This window comes from Hirundo rustica, chromosome 18 (genome assembly GCF_015227805.2).
Source record: "Hirundo rustica isolate bHirRus1 chromosome 18, bHirRus1.pri.v3, whole genome shotgun sequence".
NCBI lineage: Eukaryota > Metazoa > Chordata > Aves > Passeriformes > Hirundinidae > Hirundo > Hirundo rustica.
The window spans coordinates 7,207,915-7,227,845 of NC_053467.1; the positions used below are offsets into that span (position 1 = coordinate 7,207,915).

At 40.2% G+C, this 19,931-nt stretch overlaps 1 protein-coding gene across 3 annotated transcripts in view; it reads left to right on the forward strand.

Moving 5' to 3' along the window:
• STXBP4 (syntaxin binding protein 4) overlaps window positions 1-19,638 on the forward strand; it is a 67,203-nt gene extending 47,565 nt beyond the window's left edge. For all 3 annotated transcript variants that reach the window (XM_040081577.2, XM_040081578.1, XM_040081576.1), the window contains 2 exons: window positions 3,817-3,874; window positions 16,751-19,638. In XM_040081577.2, coding sequence (XP_039937511.1) covers window positions 3,817-3,874; window positions 16,751-16,862 — 170 coding nt within the window. In that variant the 3' untranslated portion in view covers window positions 16,863-19,638. The remainder of the gene's footprint in view (window positions 1-3,816; window positions 3,875-16,750) is intronic.
• Window positions 19,639-19,931: the final 293 nt, after the last annotated feature.

A 19,931-nucleotide genomic window follows, 5' to 3' on the forward strand; every position in this document is an offset into this window, starting at 1 on the left:
AGGATATGTAACAAAGACATCCTTATTTCTGCTGTTGATCAAAGAATGGTTCATTGTGAAACAGAATATGTGTACAATGTGGCTTTAGCATTCCAGGTAGATACTACATCCCTTAAACTCTATATCAATTCTGACTGTTTACCCATTACGAGAAGGGAATTGCAACCAGAGACCCTTTTAATGGTGGATAACAAAGGTGTGAACAATGCTGGAAATTAGTTTGTGTTTCACAGAAGAGCACTCAGGGTTAGGTTAGCACCTCTGGGCAGCAGATGTCCCTACGCACTCCTTACAGATTCATCAGAGATGTTTGGTGCCTGCTTGTAATGGAAGGAAGGGCTTAAACTCTGGCCCCAAGACCAAAAGAAAGCACTTAAGGACATACTTATCTTGAAGCATCTAAGTATGCCAAATCTAGACCGAATCCTAGTGCACAATGCATTTGTTTGAGCAATTCTTACTATAGGCTCTAAATCTCTCATTTCCTTTGAGTAATTTTGTCAAAAAATAAGCAAAATAGGGTGGGTTTGGACTGCAGTATTTTGATGTCAGGACTGCAGTTTTGAGTCAACTAAATATTCTGTTCTTGTTTCTGCTTTACCAGTTTCATCTGCTGATTTCCATATATCTTTTGCTTTAATAATTTTTAACTATATCATTTAGGGGGGGAAAAAAATCACCCAGTTACATCACTGCAGTTTCTAGGTTTGATAGTGGCCCAGAAAATGAGGCTTTTCACGTAATACCTGTATTTCCCCTTTTTTCCTTTAGAGACATGAGGGATCATGCTAAGTGCAGTGTTATTGAGGGGGAGCACACACATTCTCTCTCGGGAGCTGCAGGCCAAAGTGTTCGGTGTCTGTCACTTGCTACGGGTTTATATCAGGCTGATGCTCATCTCTTTTTTTTCTGGGACCCACAGAGTCAGTGCTGGTGCAGTTTTTGTCCTGCTAAGCCAAGGAGGTGATGAGGATGGATAAACAGGGATGAGGAGGGCTCTGTTTGCCCGAGGCCTTCCTTTCCTCTCAGCTCGGTACAACTCAGAGCAGTGCTTATCCCAGCAGGCAGCGCAGCCGAGGAGGAGCGGTCCCCAAGGACCCTGCCCAGCTGCAGCGCTGCTGGGGCACAAACAACAGCAACTGATTCCTTGGCTCTGGTTTTCACAGAGAATTACAGACTTTTTTTTGGCATTAACCCTAATTAAATGCATATACTCTGAACAAAATGCTGGTGGGTTATTGTGTATCTTGACTAAAGTGCTCTCTCTCAGGAGACTACTCTTCCTTTTGCAAGCACAATTGCTTTTGCAGTTTTACCTTTTCTTTACCTTGCAGAAGGTAAATAGTCACAAGTATTTGAATGGCAAGAAGACCTTTATTTTCTGCTGAAACTAACTAGTTTTTAAATACTGTAAATCTGTAATTTCTTAAGATGATCTATGCAGACAGCTGCAGCCAAATATATTATTTATGAAGATTCATCAAAGAGACTCTAGCAGTTCACATGAGAAATTATAAATATGCAGGAAATCTGAGATTGCTGGAGTTTATGTAGGCTAAATCCTGTATATTTCAGACTGTTTTTCTGACTTTGTCAGCTCCTTTACCTCCCATTTACTCCAGGTGAGAGTAGCAGCCTTTCAAAGCCAGTCTTGGGACAGACAACAAATCTGACCCTGGGACAGACAACAAATTTGACCCTGGAGGGTGTGAAAAAACAAAGCAGGAGGAAGTAGATCAACTTATGAATGATTCATGGAGACAGTGAGCTTGGAGGAAGTGGGGATGATGTCTGGGGAAATACAATGCAAAACATGAGAGCTTCCTAGCCACCAGGGGAAATACAAGATATAGAAGTAAAATCTGAAAGGGAAGGAAAGAAAGGGAATAGCACTGAAAAACTAGGAGAGAGCAAGTAAAAAATGTGGAAAATAAAAGCATAAAAAAGCCTACCGATGTAGGTGGAATGTGGAAGCATATAAAGGATGGATAGGATATACAATCTAATGCATACAAAATCAAAAAGGCAAATAAAGCACTGGAGATTTTTCCAGAATTTCATTTCTAGGTGACAAATGTATTCAGTGGTTTTCAAAAACGAAGTCTTCAGTTGGTAAGGGAGGAACACAGAGCATCACTTATTGCTACCTATGTACAGTTCTTCATTTAGAAGAGGAAAAAAAGCCAGAATTTTAATCAAATCACCAATGGAAAAAAGTGTAATTATCTCTGATAAATGAAACAGGTGATGTAGGGGATCCATGTGCGTACAGAGCAGATGCTGGGCTTTTATTCATAATTGAGCAAATCCGTTGTCATTTATTTGGACATGCATGTTTCATGCAGAAAAAAGGAAAGGCCAGGGCAGATGGAAGCAATTGAGGAGTGAATCCCATTGCCATTTAAATAATCAGAAAATACCCATGCTAAATAAGCATCCCATCTTTCATGGGAGAGGAAGGAAGAACCAGTGAGCATGTCTAGCATATTTATAGCTTAAAACATCCTTTTCTTCCTCCCTTTATAATGGAGTCAGAGCCTGAGAACTGCTACACAGCAGCTACCTTGTGTTTAAAGGCAAGTAGCTGTGGGTTATTCTCTTTGAAAGGTAGTGGGTGGTATGTTTTGAGGAACAGATTGTATAGATCTCATCTAAACTGAAAATGGGAAGAAGCCTGAGATAAGTGACTAATGGGGGTAAAAGTTATAGGAGAAAAAAAAAAAAAATCAGTCCAATGGTTTTTTCTTTTTCAAGTTGTACTCCTGATCACAGGGCTGTTCTAATGCACCCAATCCTCAAGTTCCCTTCCTAGTTCTGGAGTTTTGGTTACCTGTTGCTCTTTGCTTGGTGCCTGCAGGTATAATTCTTTCCCAGGAGGTTTGTACCAGCTCCAGTGTGCCCAGTCCTGATTCAATGGCTGTAATGAATTCTGTTTATACTGGAGAACTGAAGTTATCCCTCTCCAGACTTTTAAGAAGAATCACACTAGAGACAAAGGTGTAACAACAGAAGAAAATCAGCTTTAAAAAAAAAAAAAAAAAAAATTAACATGTGCACTTAGAGCAGTCCTTGGGAGGAGGCAGCTTTCAAAGCTCAGATGGTGCGTGCAGTCCAGCACATTTTCCAAATAAAAGTTTTAAACCAAAAGCAGGCTCACAGATGGTTCTAATGAGCTGGTCTTTGAGATACACTGGGACATGAACAAAAATAGTTTAACTCCTAAGACACTAACATTTCGAGAAGAGTTTCAGGCAAAACACTTGAAGAACAATTTTTCTTGCATGTTTAAATTTAATACATAATTCTAGTCTCAAAACCCCACAGTTTTTCAGGATCTTGCACTTGCCATTATGTACTTTATAGTACAGTATTACAAAAGTGGGAGCATTTTTACGCAGTGACTGATGTTTCTTTCTCCAGAAGCATCAAACTCTACAACTGGTTAACTTCGAACAAATAGTTATTAAAAAGGTAAAGACTTCCTAGGACAATTTAATTTTTAAAGGAATATAGAATAGTACCGTATTATTCATCATTCTAGTAATAGAAGTGTCATCAAATGATACTTACCAAAAAGTATCATCTGTTAATAAATGTATCATCAAATCATCATAGCTAGTAGCTTTGTGGCATAGAAAATATTTGTTAAATTGAATTGTTTATATTATTATCTGTTACAAAGGTAGGAATTGATTTATGATCTTTTAGTGACATTGTTTGAAATTGTTACAGCATTGTAACTTACACTATCTCAAAACTATGTTCAGTGTGTCACTTGAGTTTCGAGAGACATCTTATTTCTTTATCTCCTTTTAGGTCTGCCTTATGGATGGGAAGAAGCTTATACAGCTGATGGAATCAAATATTTCATCAAGTGAGTAGTTCTGGGGAAAATGAGTCAGAGCTGAAATAAAAGCACATCAAACTAAACATATTTTCAGTCCTAGAATTAATGGGAAAATTTATTGCACATAGCACTTATATGCTGTTGGTTTCTTCTAGAATACAGTGAAGATTAATTTATATAATAGGGGTTTTTTTTTAAATTATTCCTCTAAAAGATTGAAAGAAATGGTGAAAAATATAATTCACCTCTATTTTATATATATCATGATCTAGTTAATAGTAAATTATTCTAGCTGCTGAAATTTCCACAAGGTGTAATCCTTACAGGTGCCAGAAACACAGAGTTTTGCAGGTGGATTTCTGCAGTCTCCTAGAAGAGAGGAAGGGCAGCAAATAAATTACTTTTATCCCAAACTCTTCCAAAAGTCACATAAATAACACTGAAGCTGATGCATTAACTAGCCAAGAAAAGCAGGGGTATTTTTTCCTTTTTTTTCAAGCACACTGCTCAGTTGTCCTTGCCTCACCCTGTGCCGTCTCAAGCGAGATGTATTAAAGCAGACATGTTTTTTTCTGCAGAGGTTTCCAAACACACTGCATATGATCTTGCATTCCAGCTCTAATCAAAGGATGCCTTTTATTTTCAGACAGATGTAAGTTACTACATGAGATTTAGACAAAAAAAAAAAAAAAAAGGTAGAAAAATAGCTTAGGAAATGAAAGTGAATTAAAAGCCAATTTTATAGCAATGGAAATGAATGCAAGAGCAGCTATTTAAAAAGAGCACTGTTCCCTTGGGCTCTGTTCATGCTGGGAGCCATGATAGGACAGTTGGGAACTTAAGGTGGATGTTGGACTCTTTTCTGGGTAATTCTCTGGGTTTATACCCGTGTGACAGGAAACTGAGCTTGAAGATTATATTATCAATAATAGCAAATAAAATTTAGAATCGGAACAGAAAAATTCTTGAAGCATCCCCCCTGGGGATTTTTTGGGGTTTGTTCCTGTGTTTCTCATACAGATCCATATTTCAGTGACTCAGCAGGAAGCTGGATTTGCTGGATATGTGCAGACACTTCTTTCTGAGCTCTGCACTTGGATGCTGAACCATTGCAGGTGTGACAAGCAGCTGCTTATTAGCAACAGTAGGATCTCAGTTACTCTAGCTGGTGCAAGTGTAATTTGCAGAAAGCATCAGGTGTTTTGCATCTTGTCCCTGCTTGCTGAAACTACAGATTGGAACTCAGGAGTTCACATGAAAAAGCTCTTTCAGGAATTTTTGCAGATCTCACTGTTAGTGACTCTCTTCGTTTGCTCCTGGTGACAGTGCCCAGGTTTTCCATTGCTGTTACCTTCTGTAATCTGTCCTAAAAAGTTCTGCCTGTCAGTTTTTGTGAGGAAGGAGGGCAAGAAAAATTCTTCCATTTAATGGCAAAAAAGGGTTTGAAATCACCCTTTATGACCACTGGTTAAAAACTTCTGAGGGGAGCCACCACACTAAAGTGGTGTTAGAGTTCTTAATGCAGCTCATTAGAATGGAATTAACTGAGCATTTCAATAACACATCACGGTAATGAATATTCTTTTTAACTATTTCCTTGTTTTGCTTTCATCACTGTTTCCCCAAATGTCTTTACAAAGTGTAAGCCAGGCTGTTTGCATGCCTGACAATCCATACCTCTTACTACACTTACATTACTACTTGTAATGTGTATGAAGTCAGCTGTTAAAGTTAACTGTTTGGAGCAAGGAGCATGACTTGCACAGTCCCTTGTTTCTAACACCAATTGGTGGAGATTTCAGGGTGAAGAGCAACACTGAAAATATCCTTTTTCTAGAAGGAACTTAGCTTGAGGGGCCGTTTTATCAGCTGATCCTCTCCAGTAGGATTTAATCTTAATTGTTTAAATGGGGATTATCAGAATAGTTGATACTTCACAGCTCTGGTACTAATGCTGTAACCTTCTTGTTCTCTTTGGCTGTGAATGTCAATCCTGTTATTCTGCTTCAGAATCCTTTCATTCATTTTTAGCCTAGTCAAAGCCATGAGGGGCTTAAGATTATTTCAACACTAGCCCACTCCCCTGTATACAAATATACAATCAAATATTTTTTTAATTAGCAGTTTATTTATTTTAATTACCAGTTGCCTTCAGTTCCAACATTCTTTACTGGGCTATCAAGTAGCTGAGTCCATAAATCTATGCATTATAAATCTATTGCAGTAAACACCCCAGAAAGGAATCTTAATAGCACATAAGCTTGAGACAGCTTGCTGTGAAATTTCCATAAATATCTCTGAAGGGGTGTAGCAATATGAGGTGCATGAGAAATCAGAGTTTAAAAGAAGCAAACCAGCTGGCTTGTGTTACACACTTAAATGAAACCCACTTATGTGAATAAATGACATGAATAAAACATTTACATGGGGCTGACCAGCTCCCTGTACCTACCAGGGAAAGCTACATCTTGTCCGTGAATCCTGACCTTAGTACGGCTTTTGAAATCACCACTTCTATCCAGCAAATCATTTCAGCCTCAGTAAATTATTTTCAATGAACCAGATTGTCAGGACTGGTCAGTGCTGCAAGTGTGAGAAACCACTCTTCAGACTGCTAAAACTGACCTGAGCCTGGGCTGGACATTAAGCTCATTTGTACAGATTTACCATGGAATAGCAAACTGGAATGGAAGCTTCTGAGTTACAGGTCAATGTGCACTAGGAAAAAAGCAACTTCAAGTGTCATACTAAAATAAAAAAACAGTAGTCAGGAGGACAAAAATTACAACAGTAGATGAGGATCAGCTTCATTGCAAATGTAACTTCCCTCCTGCCAGGCAGTAAAGGTGGAATTTGTGCCCAGATATGTTTAAAGATAACCTGGTGTACTCTAAAATAAGAGGACAGGCACTGTTATATTTTTATGTAGCAGTACCACCAGTCATTCACACATGGAACCAGATTCATGCCCCATCAAGAGAAACAAAGCACTGGTGCCTTCTTCACCAGTTTACATTTCGCATTCCAGTCCTTTTTATACTGGTTGGGTACCCCATTCCAAGTTTAGTTGTTCTCACAGGTGAAGACTATTTTGCTAATCTAGGCAAAATTTCCCCTGAAGCCACTTGTGCTCATTGCTTCTTGTCGGTGCCCAACATCTTTCATGAGAAGAGTGGGCTGAACAAACTCAATTCCTTCAACGTCGCTTCATGTGCCAAGTTCTCCAACCCTCTCATCATCTTGGTGATCCTTCTCTGGATTCTCCCCCATTTTTCTATTCTCTGTCTTGAACTTGGAGGATCAGTGCATTGAAGAGACCCCATGTAATAAAATGAAAATGTTCATTAATTAATTTTACTTATGAGATGATTGATGAAGGCATTTTTTAAGTTTTTGGTTTTCTAATAGAAATTCCTGGCCCAAACAGGGATTTCATCTGTAAGTCCCAGAAACACAAAGGGGCTAATGAGCCCTCATAAAGTATCACCTACACCCAGATGAGTGTGACAGCACTTACAGTCAGCTGGGAGGCATTAGGATGGGAAAAGTTTTGTAAATAGGGGAAAGGCCATCTTACTCACTTTTAAAGTTTTCATGTGGCTGGTTTTGCCCAGGCTTAGTTCAGGCGTCGAATCAGTTTACAAAGTGTTGTAACCAATCATCACTAGAACAAAATCTCACTTTAGCTGTACACTCCAGCACTAAAAGCAAGGCATACAGTGTCTATTCATTCTACCACTGAACTGATTTTGTGAATTAGGAATTTCTGGGTTTGATTTTCAAATAGCAGAAGGAGCCTGTGCGTAACTGCCCTCCCAGGGAGGCACCATATCTTCTAATTAATGGTTTCATCCTGCTAGTTTAGAATCACACAAGAGCAGCAGAAAACCCCATAGCTGGGACACACTAATTTTTCCCCAGAAAACCCATTCCAGTTAATCTCTTCCATCCTCCCACTGTGTTCACCTTTAACATATGGCAGCTCTGTATCATGAGGCTGGCACCTAAAATTAGGTAGGCCCTTGCTATGCTCCCTCCTACTCCCACCCACTCCTTGCATATGTATGTGGTTTGTAAGGACCAGCTGTGAATTTTGCCCCTGTAAACACTGTTTTCCTAGCATTTCAATACGGCTAGATTCCAAAATATTCTGCATTAACAGCTATTTTCCTCAAGAACGCTTACCTTAGATTTTCACAAAAGACAAGTAGAAGTTCTCAAATATTTTAAAACTTCTGGGATCTTTTCCCTTAGATGTATTAGGGCTTGTGATGTTTTCTATCTTACACCAAAGGGGAAACAGTAATGCTTTATTTAGGGTTATCTTTCAGCAATTTATCTAAAAATCAGAAGTTTCCCATGGAGGCATTGTGTACTTCGGGTTCCTCCATTGGAAGCTGGAGAATTTGCTCCACGTTAAGTAAAAGCTTAAAGTCAATCCTTATAAAATACAGATTAATAAAGACCACTCATGATGTGTTCTAGTGGATTTTTAAATCATGTCTAAAAAATCAGGTTTCTACATGAAAAGCAGACACATCACACTATAAAATTCTAATTTGTTTGGTCTTGCTTGGGAAAGAGACACCACTCACTTTACGAAAACTGGGCATTCATAGAAACTGTTTATCATTGTAGCTAAGCTAAGAATAGCAGAGCATGTGTGATAGATGGAGAACTTCTGTAGTATAAACATTGATGTTTTACAACAGTAGAGTTAAAGGTATCATCATAAAAGGAAAATCACAGCTGATTTTACTTACTGCACAGTAACTTGAAAATAGAGATTTGTTAATTTTCTAAATGTTCTCTGCACATTTCTGCTGCTCTGTAAATGAAGGATGCAAACTCCAGCACACTGAGGTGTGTTCAGCTCCTTCCTGAATACTCTGGTGCATTACAACATCCTGGTTATCTGCAGGTTATCTCTGGCAAGGGTTGTGGCCCTGGCTAGAAGAAATCAGTTATGTTCAAATTATAGCAGACCTTGTGTAGAAGTAAACTTCTGTATGTTCCACTTAATTTTCAGTCAGTTCAGAGCAGCAAACTAAGAAAACCCATGATCTGCCATACTGATTTCAGCATGGAATTGAAATCCCCCTGGACTGAATCCAGTTCCAGCTCTGCTCCCAGCTCCCTGTAAAGCAGTAGGCAAGTTACTTGCACCAAAATTAGCAGTTATCAAATCATCATTGTAGGTGTCCCCATGTTAACTCTGATGTTTTTTTGGGCAGGGATGGGTAATTTGAGGCATGCAATGCTGGTTCCGCTGAGTTCAAAGAAAGCTGCAGTTACTTTGCATCTCTTAAAATTTGGACATTTCCTATTTTACATTTCACAAAAAAAAAAAAAAAAAAAAAAGGTTGTTTTTGAAAAAATTTCCTTTTACCTGTCACCCTCAAATTCTCCTGAATGAAAATAAAGAATAGTTATTATAGTCACAAGAAGTGGAAAATATTTAAATAGTACTGTCTGAACACTAACCAAGTGCTTTCTGCTGTTCCTGCTGTTTAATGTACAGGGATCCAAAGCTGTCTCCATCCATCAGCTCAGCATCACTTCACACACCTTCTGATGTAGACATGTGAATCTGGGTAGTCTTGACATGTTTCTCTCGGATTTTTGGAATTCACTTTCTCTGATTCTCACCAAAATCATTTTGCATGACTATAAGGAAAATAATCTCAGATGTAGAACTAGGAAACTTGGCACTGGATTTTATGATAACATGAGCTTGTAATACAAGAATGTTAAGACCTTAAGCTGCTTTTGGTTGGGCAATCTTTTTTTTTCCTGAGAGGCTGTTTGTTTTTTAATATCAAGAACCAAAATGGAGAAACATTCTTTCAGCTTCCACAAATACTGTACACTCTGTCCAGCTTCTGGCCTGTCACAGAAAGCATCTGTGAGAAAACACAAGAAAGTGAATTATTTTGCTCCATGGGTTTTGGGTGGGCCATCGGAAGGAGATCAAAGCACACAGCAAGGTTTTTCAGGATGTGCTTCATCCGGAGCAAAGTCACTGCCCCAGTTTCATGTCAGTTCAGTACACGAGGAGTTTAAACAAAAGCCTCGAACATGCTCTGATGCATTTGCAAATACACAGCACCGGAATTTTTAGGCAGTTCACTTAGAGATGGGACTAACTGCACACATTAAACCAGTTCTTCCAGAGGAGCACCACTTGACTGACACTGGGGAGACAGATTTCAGGTAGTGCTTTCAAGCTGAGAAGTGCCTGTGCTGTCACTCAGACCTTAGTTCTGATTCAGCCATGGCTCAGATCTTGCTTTTGTTCCTGATTTTATTTTAGTTCTGGCCATTTGTTTATTGTTGATAGTTTTTAATGATGCAGCCCACACTATTTGGCTGGATAAATCTTCTTCCTAGTGATTACTGCCCTCTGAAATGGCTTATAGATTTTTCTGAGTAGACAAGGGTTTAATCGGTTTAATCAAGGAATAAATAGCAAGACTGTCTTCTGGGGTTTCACTCTATATCCCTCAATCTTTAATTAATAGTCAAGCAAAATCTGCAGTCCCTGAGGGAAATACAAGAAACATTTATGTTGCCTCAGGACACAGCTCCATGAGGTGACATGTGCTCTTGATCTTATTACAGCCAGTAAAATTAAGGTCACTGACATTTTCCAGGACCTGCCCAGCATCTCCTGGGGTACTGTTAGGGGTTGTGCGTTCCTTTTGAAATGACTTGCAAGAGGGTACAGGCTTAAATGAATTTTAACAAAAAGTAAAAAGAAAAAATTAATGTTTCAGTTCACATAATCTGATGTTGATAAATGCAGTGCAAAAACCCTTCCCAAGCTGCCTTTAGGATTCGTGTCTGGAAACTCTCATCCTTAGATGCTCTCAGGATTGATTGATGGATTGATAGATTATACTTGCATCAGTGTCACTCAGTTGTTTTATTTTGCTCTAATTGCTTACCCGCTAAATTAAAATGCTTAGTTACAGCTCAGAATAAGTTATTCCTTGCAGATCTTCCCAGCATTTGCACTTCAAAATAGCAAGAGTTTTCCAGAGCTTGACAGCATTTACTATCTACGTTCTAACCAGTGGCCTTTCCAAAGGGGATTCCAGCCACGACACACACCTTGACTGGCTCTGCAGGTGTGTGCTGGCTCCCAAGAGCTGAAGAAACAAAAAGTGAATACCAAGTTTAAATTCATAAGGGACAACAGCAGAGTGTTAAAGGCACTGGCTCTGGAAAGCTGAGAAATAGTTCAAGTGCATTCACAAAATGTGTGAGGTGCAGGACCAGCAGCTCCATGTACAATTATAGAGTGATTTAGAAGCTGGTAGAGATTTGAGGGCAACAGAGTTAACGCATTTCCAGCGTTTTGACTGTCCTGCCTACCAAATCTTGCTCTCTTTCTAAACTCCACAGCCATGTGAGGGAGCGTGGCTGTAATTAAAGGCCAGCTGTTGCCATGATCCCATGGACTGCCTTCAGGAGCAGCAACTCCCTGGAACTCCTGTAGATGCTCCATTCTGACCTGCTGTAACAGGGAAGGGCAATTCTCTCTCCCTGCCAGGATGTGAATGTCCTCAAGATGCTGTTGCAAGCTGGGATGGCTCCCCTTTTGTGCAGGATCTGTGTTTGATTGTATATTTTCCAATTATACAACATTTCCAAACATGCCCAAGGAATTCTGATCATGACTTAAGAGAGAAGCAATGTAGAGAAGCAATAAGAGCTGAGAACCTTCTCTGAGGTGTGAAATTTGGGACAGTGGGTTTGAAAGGAAAAAGCATCCATGCAAAGCAAAGGGCTGTCCCAAGCCCAAGGAGACCAAGAACAGAAAGGCCTGGAAACAAAAGCCAAAGGCAGCAATTCCAGCAAATCTTGTGGAGCCACGTGGAGTTCACACGGACAGAGCAACACAGGGCCTGTGCTAGAGCAAGCAGGGAGGATGGCAGAGCCTCTGCATGAAGAATTAAGTTTCAGGATCTTCATTCAGGGGCACTGTGCTGTATTTTCCTGTAGTTATGACCCTCATTAGCCTCCAAGGCAGCAGTGCCCAGGGCCTGCATGCAGTGGGTAAGGAGGGGATGAGGAGCTGCTGTTCCCAGTCCTGTGGCAGAGGCACACACTCCTTTCACAGCAACTCCAGCCGTTCCCACAGGGCATGCATGCGAGTCTAAAAACCACCAAAGCACAATGTGGAGTAGCACAGATCATGTCCCCTTCAAATCCATTGCATCTACATCTAGCAGTGCTGTTTGCTGCATTTTTAAATGATTATTGCAGTAGCAACAGTGAAAGCACCAAAGGCTGAAGCTCTCGGGGGATGCAATGCCCCCAGCTCAGGCTCTCAGCAGCACTGGGAGGTCACCAGGCCTTTGCAGAGGTTTTGTGCAGAGATAAAGAACAGCTTCATCAAGTATCAATATTCCTCAGCTGAGCACTATTGCATGTTAAAGGGCTAGTGAAGATTGGGAAATCAAAAAGCAAAGGCAGATTAAAAGTTTAGCAAAATTACTACATGGATTACATGGATTTAGTTTATGGAGTATGCTCATTAAGGCGGAAAATTTGGGGTTTGTGTTGTTTTACACAAGCAGTTTCACTTTCGTCTTCCGTACTCCTCCAGTTTGGTAGAGAAGAACAGGGCTCATCTGAAGCCAGAATTTGGCTTTTTAAGTTCAGATACAGCTAAATCCTTTTCAGCCTCTAATTAGTAGGGGTCCCTACTCAGTAGGAGAGTTTGACTGAGTAATTGCTTAAGGTAGCATCTCCTCTCCTGAACTGATCTCAGAACAGATGGGTCTTGCACAAAGTGGCTCCTTTTAAAGCTCAAGAACCCTGATGCAGTTGAAACATTGAGCCAGGTTTTGTGAATGTCATACCATGTCAAAAGGGGGAAAAAACACTTTTCAAGAATGCTGCTTGTCAGGTTTGTTGCTCAACATCCTGCAGTGAGACCCACAGCACTTGTGGTGTCTGCAAGATTTCATAATTCCCTGTTGGGCTCCAGAGTTTGGCCCTGGCTGGAGAGCACAATTTAAGGTGAAAAAGATGTCTTGATAATTCTTAATTTTTTTTTTAAATGGTGCAAATATTTTTTTTCCCATTAGCCTTTCTCTGAATTTTTGAGTTATTCTTTTCTTAAAAGATTGTCTGAGGTTGTAGTTTTATAATAAATAATTTTCCATGTGAAGGAGGAAGAGCCATAAGGAGAGTAATTATATTGGCATTTGAAATAATCTGCTACTATTTCTTTGCCAAAATATCCCTATGTTCTCATGTTTTGTTTTCCCAAGCTCTGAAATTTGTCCTGCAGTTTGCTAATGTTAAAAAGACAGACTAATCTACTGACATGTTTCCAGATCAAATGTTTCTGTTTTCTAGCAATAAATTTGGCTGCCCTCCGATAGCAGTGATTTGTTTGAAAACCTAAAAATCTTTAAATGTTGCTAATTGCTCTGAAAATGTTAAATTAGACTTTTGAACAGGAACATTTGCAAATGGAAAATGCTGTACATTTAAACTTTGTAATGCTGGCTTTCCAAATATTCCTTTAATATTCAAACCAGTTGCATGAACTAAGCAAAACCTAGAGGTAGATTTGGACTCCCTCTCACTTTTTATTGCTGGTCCTAACACACAAATCAGAGAGGATGCATTTCTAATACAAGAATGTTCTCCAAACCAGTAAATCTGGGATTATCTCTTCAGACTGATTATGTCAAAGCTCTTTAGTCACAGCACTTTTGGAGAGCTAAAAATAAATAGCAGCAGGGTTTATACATTTATTCTCTACCTAAATAATCTGCACGTATTGTGTGTGTCTGTCTACAATGTGAGACATGGTATCTGGACTTAATGTTTATTTATAAGAGCTCTTTTCCTAGGAAGGATTTTGGCAAAGGGTTTAAACCAAACTCTTAAGAGAATCGCCTGTGGGATAAGTCTAGAGCAAGTTGAAAGGAGCTGGGTTCAAATCAGAAGCATTTGCAGCAGCATCTTGATAACAGAGCAAAACTTGGCCCCATGTGTTTTGAAAATGAATGAAAACTGGTTCTTTTCTTTCTTACCAGTGATGAAACAATATTCTGCCATCAAATACAGGTAATTGTAACCCAGATTTCAGTGCCACAGTTTTGCACTGAGAACTTTGTGCATGTAATTTGTGTGAGAGCAAACTGAAGTTCTTAGAGCAGTAGCAGGAAGTTGGACACACTGTCATTTGCCTCCTGGCCCTGGAGTATGTAGGAGAAAAATCTTCTGAAGAAGAAACACTTTATAAAGAATTTTTTAGTTGGATACATCAAAGACCTGTGGATGCCTTTCCCTGTAGCTCTTCTGCTGCTGTGCCATTTCTCCCATTTCACAGGATTGATACTGCATGCTGAGGAGAAAATGGAGCCAAGGCTTAAGGTACACAGCAGGTCAGGGCATGCCACATGGGGAAGTCAAACGGGAAAAAGAAACAAATTTTTAAATTATTTTGTTCTTATTTAAATTCAGCAATGGATTGCTCAGAAATGGCTTGATAAAAGTAGGTAATAAAACCACTTAAAATAGTGCTGGAGGCAGTAAATCTTGCATTGGCCGAGGTGGAATGGATGGAATCCAGTTCATTCAGCTCTCATAATTCTGCAGGTATTGGAAGAAATTCTGTGTTGTTATACCAATAAATCACATGCTGGGACTTCAATCTGGAGCACATCTCCAGTACCAAGCTTTATTGACTGAATATTTTAATTGGGGAAAAAAAAAGGCATTTCCTGACATAGAAAACAGAAATATGTAGCAAAGATATTTTTCTGAGTATATTTACAAATGTAAATATAATATAAATATGAATGCATACATTTCCCAGTGTTGTGGAGTAATGAGAACAATGTTCTTGGTTACACAGACTTTATTCACAAGTCTCTCATAAAACATTGTAAAACAGCTCCTTTCATGTTCTTCATGTTGGTGTCACCTGACTTTCTAAAGGTAAACAATGGAAATGTTTGGCAAGTTGCTCTTATTCCTAGTAAAAAAAAGTACATTTGCTTTCTTAGAATGAAACAATTACTGTCCTTGAGAGTAGCCATTGTCTGCTGCAGTGTATTTTCTGTAGGAACATGTTTTTCATTTATCCTTTTAACTCCTGTGGAACTGATCCTACAACCCCAGTAACGCACATCTTTGTAACAAAAGAAGGAATGGAATCCATCCATTCCTGCTCTCACCAAAAGAGCATTTCTGGGTTGGTTTTACACATAACTGGAGCTTTTGGGGTTTGATTTTTTTTTAATTGATTTTTCATTTTGTTTTGTTTTGTTTTTTTAATGTATAAGAATCAAGGGTATGGCCTTTATATTCCACTTTGTCTTTCTTGTGTGGTCCTTGCTCAGGCATTGCCTCAGTTGAAGTAGTGCCTGAATTCACAGGTTACCTGTTCAGCGCAGCTCCTGCTGGGTTTACATTAGGAACATATTTACCTCTTGACCTCACCTCGATGAACAGTATCATCCTCATCACACCCAGCTGATTCGGAGCTCAGTGCACTTAGGTGAAAGGTCTGAATAGTATGATCATGGTGATGGGAACAGTGATCTCGTACCCATCACTCAATGTAGTGGAACATTGACTCAAATTCCTACTTCTATACATCTGTTTCCATAATCAGTTATTCAAGAGAGCATTCTCACACAGAGGGAGACAAAACCTGTTCTCACTTGAAAAGGTAAATCCAGAGTGGTTCCTTCCTCCTTTAATTTAGTTAAACCAATGCACCTGGAACGTGAGTACAGACCTCAGTTTTAGGGACACTGTGTTAAGACATGTGAGAAGAGCCGTTTCTCCTTCAATGGTGTTCATTATACCTACAATATTTTTCAGCTTGTTCTTGTCGTGAACTTATATTACAAAATTAATCTTTGCACTGACTTGATTATAAAAGCTGTGAATTTATTAGCAAGATTTTTTTTTCAGGTGAAAAGAAGCTATTTCCTTTCCCAAGAACACATTATTCCAGAAGGGAGAAGAGGCAGTGTGTTGCCCACACACAGTATGGCTCACATGCACGCACCACTCACAAGGTGTGCTGTGTTCTCAGCACAGACTCCAAACCCGTCCCTGTGTCTGTCCTTACTGAGCCCTGCTTGGGCTCTTTCCATTCACACAGAAGCTTTCCAGAAACTATAAAGCAGCTTAGCCTGCATGTCAAGTGTAGGGTTTAAGCTTCAAAATCAGCACTGATGCGCTTTTATTGTGTGTGTAAAGGCTGTGGGAGCACATCCAGAATTGGGGCTAGAGGACATGTAAAAAACATAATTTTTTAATTTATTCTTTCTACAAGAAGAGGATTTACTTAATGATGCTAAAATAGTAATCATAGAGTTGTTTGGGTGGAAATGACCTTAAATACCCCCTCATTCCAACCCCCTGCCATGGGCAGGGACACCTTCCACTATCCCAGGCGGATCCAAGCCCTATCCAGCCTGGCCTTGGACACTTCCAGGGTTCACATTCTAAAGAGCTGTGTGTGTTTCTATGATGTGATTCCACATTTGCTCAACTTCCTCTTGACCACCCTGCCTCCCTCAGGCTGCAGCCCGTGAGATGGCTGTGTTAATACCCTGCAGTGTTAACTGTCTGCAGCTCCAATAATTAACAAGAAACCAGTCACCAGTCTGTATCAAGAATCTCATACAAAAGCATTCTCTTAATTACATTGGGAAATGGAACCTCTACTCCAGATTCTGGCTGTCTGAAGACTCCACATTTCGTTTTTAAAAATCTTGCAGTTAGCAAGAAAAAGACAACTCTATGTTTGAAGGTGTCCTAATGATTGTTACAACTCCAGACTCCAGCTGGAATTCCTTGTTTTGGGATGGGTAGGCCTCTTTTGCGTTGCTGATAGCATTTCTCCTTGGTTTTTAGCCACGTGACACAGACAACGTCCTGGATCCATCCCGTCACCAGTGCGCTGAGCTTGCTTTGCTCTGAGGAGGAGGAGGATGGGATCAGAGACCTTCCCGGGCCCAAGAGCTGAGGACAGCTGTGGACAGAGAGTAGTTTGTTCTGGTTTTAGACCCTTAGTGAGAAGATGCACAGGTTTTAATCTACCTATTTTCTAGTGTGATGTAGTAGTACCTGGTGACATTTCTCCCTATCAAGCTGGAGGAGGTTCTGCTGGTTTTGAGATGGGTTTGTTGATGTGTGCTACAAGGCACAGGAGTCCTTAATCTGCCCCATTTTGGTGTGCCAGGGATCAGTCTCACCTTGGGGCCCAGTCCAGTCTTTTCATGATTTCCCCACAGACCCGTAATTTCCCTGACCTGAAGCTGAATTTTCCAGGTCAGCTGAAATTTTCACAGCATTAAGCAACATGAGATTTAAGATGGCACCACTGATGGTAGATTCCAGTTGATGGTTGACTAAGAGATGCAAAATGAGGTGAGGTTTTTGAACCAATACTAGCGAGAGTAATGTAGATGACTTGACTGAAACTTCTAATTTCTGTGGGAGAAATCTGCAAAAAAGTTTTGCTAGTAGACATTTAGTGATTTATTACAAATGTTGGAGCCCTGATGACTTTTTAAACAAATACTTATTAAGATTGGTTGTTGAGCTTTAGAAAAATGTGTCTAATGTGACAAATAAGTTGTCGAGTAAAAAGAAAGTTTTCATAGAGGACATCATACTCTGACAACAATATGAGGCAATATGAAAATTATTCCACTTTTGTACTGTGCTAAACCGGTACAGACACACATCAAATACTTCAGTGGAAGCTGTGAAGTTTCAAGTACAATGAAATCTGTGAAACCACCTCCAGGATCAGCAGAAATCAGTCACCTCCTCAGAACTGGTCTTTTAAGTAGAACAAAATCATTTTGTACACATTGGTGATGTTTTAAAGAGGATAAAGAAAATGATGGGGGGTGCTAGTGCAAGTTAATGAACAGGTTTCTGTATACCTCAATGGCACAGGATATTTTAAATCTCATTATTCACAGCACAATGTCTGATGTCAGCTTTGTCAAATGTATGATTCTGTGCTACATTTTTCTGGAGACTCTATGTGTGTGTTGTGTATATAATGGTGGGTGTTACTAATGAATGAGACAGACCTGAACCTACAGAAGCACTGATGGATATGCCAAAGGAAATCTCTATCTCTGCTTCAGTCCAGGAGGGAGAAGGTGATTGTGACAGGGTGAGGAAGGCACAGGCTGCAATGACATTTTTTGAGGTCTGTCTTCAGCAGGTGTGGCATTGGAGTTAAGAAGCCTTGTTCTCTGAGGAAAGAATATCAAAACCAGACTCACTGGCAGTTCTGGTGCCTTGACCACACTCTGTCCTCAGCAGTGCAGAGATGTGCCAGGTCAGGCTCACTGGAACGATTGATCCTTTTGAACCAAAATAATTCACATTTTTTTGAAATCCAAGTCAGGCCTCTGAATAGCAGCTCAGTAATCTCCTCCACTTGGCCTGAGAGCAGGAGAGCACATCACCAAATGTTCTTCCTGAAGCTCACAAAAGAGACCTTTACAGGCTTTGCAGGAAGTAGATGTCAGGGTATATTGAATAAGCAAATAGGAAAAATGTGTTTTGTACTTTTAACTAGGTCAGACCCAAATTATCTGTGAATCTACACAGGTGGTGTGGATTAGTGAAAAAAAGCTTGCTCAGCAGACCCACAGTAACTTACATTTCTAAGAAAGCTAGCAATAACACATTTAGCCATATTTGCTCCAATGGCTTCTGCGTGCTCCACAGCCTCCTCTGTGCTCCTGGAGAGCTCAGGCCAAAGGGACAGAGCATGTTCTTCAGTTTCAGGCTTGGACACTCCAGAAGCATTTTTATTTAAATTCCTTGTATCAGAATGGCACAGACTCATGACCTACAGAAGATCCGTGATGTTTGAATTCCTTGTGGTATTTGCTGTAGCTGTAATAGTTATTTGGATGCTTTATGACAGCACTTTCTCTTCAGACTTCAGGGATATCCACAGATTCCAGCTCCCCAGTTCTGCTCAGGAGAGGTTTGAGCCACCACTTGCCTCTTGCTGCCTCGGTTCGTTCTGCTTTTGGCTCTGTGTCTCTGTGTCAGCCAGCTGGGTGCTCCAAAGGGGAACAGTTATTTAGGGATGGAGACTGTGGCTCAGGCAGGCTCTGCACGAGCAGGGGCTCCATGGAGAGCAGCTCCAAGCTGTCTTCTGTTGGATCAGCTGCAGGGGGACAGCTCTGCACATGCTGCCTGTCCTAGGCGTGCAGCCTGCTGTGCACGGGGACAAATCTGCCTGCTCCTCTCACTGCCACCTCCCACAGACCCGACTGTGGCACAGACCTGGAGCCTCTTCCTCTCCCTCTCTTATAAACTTGCCTAGAAATTAAAGATGTTAGAAATAGATCTCAGCATCTTTCAGCTGCTCCAGTGACTGTTTCCCTCCTCAGATAACCCACCAGCTCACATTCTCTTGGGTTGAGAATACATTTTCTTACCTACAATCTCCAAATGTTCCAATCTATTTTTGTACACTGGCATACTTGTTTCCTAGGTTATTTCTCTTGATCTCCCCTTGTCTCTTCCTTTATGTGAAATAGTTTTGTGAAAATTATTTTGCTTAAGCTAAACTGTGTATGTTGAGAAAATGGGTCTAGCATAACTTGGAACAGAATTTGTAAAGAGCATTTGTCAATACATGCAACACTGTAAACAGCAAATTTTCATTTCTATTTCTGAATTTAAAAAAATAGGTGGAAAACATTCTAAAGTGTATGTTACAGCCTTCAAATTAATAAAACTACACCTTTATATTGGAATGAATCTGTCCCACATAATGTTCTCCATCTGTTGAAATGCCTCTTGTAACAGGCTGCTTCAGGAATGGTTTTTTTCATTTATTTAAGTCTCTTTCTAATGCTCAGGAGGTGCCTGGTGCCACTGAGGTAAGGAAAGGAAAATCCTTTAAGAAAACTATTTGTGGTTGTGGAACAGGCTGGGCTGTGCAGGCCTGACTGTGGGCAAGGCTCTCCAGGAGCTCAAGAAATGCTGCTGTGGCTTGGCTTGTGAAATGTTTCATTTTCTGGGAACTGATGGGATTCTTAACCCCTCA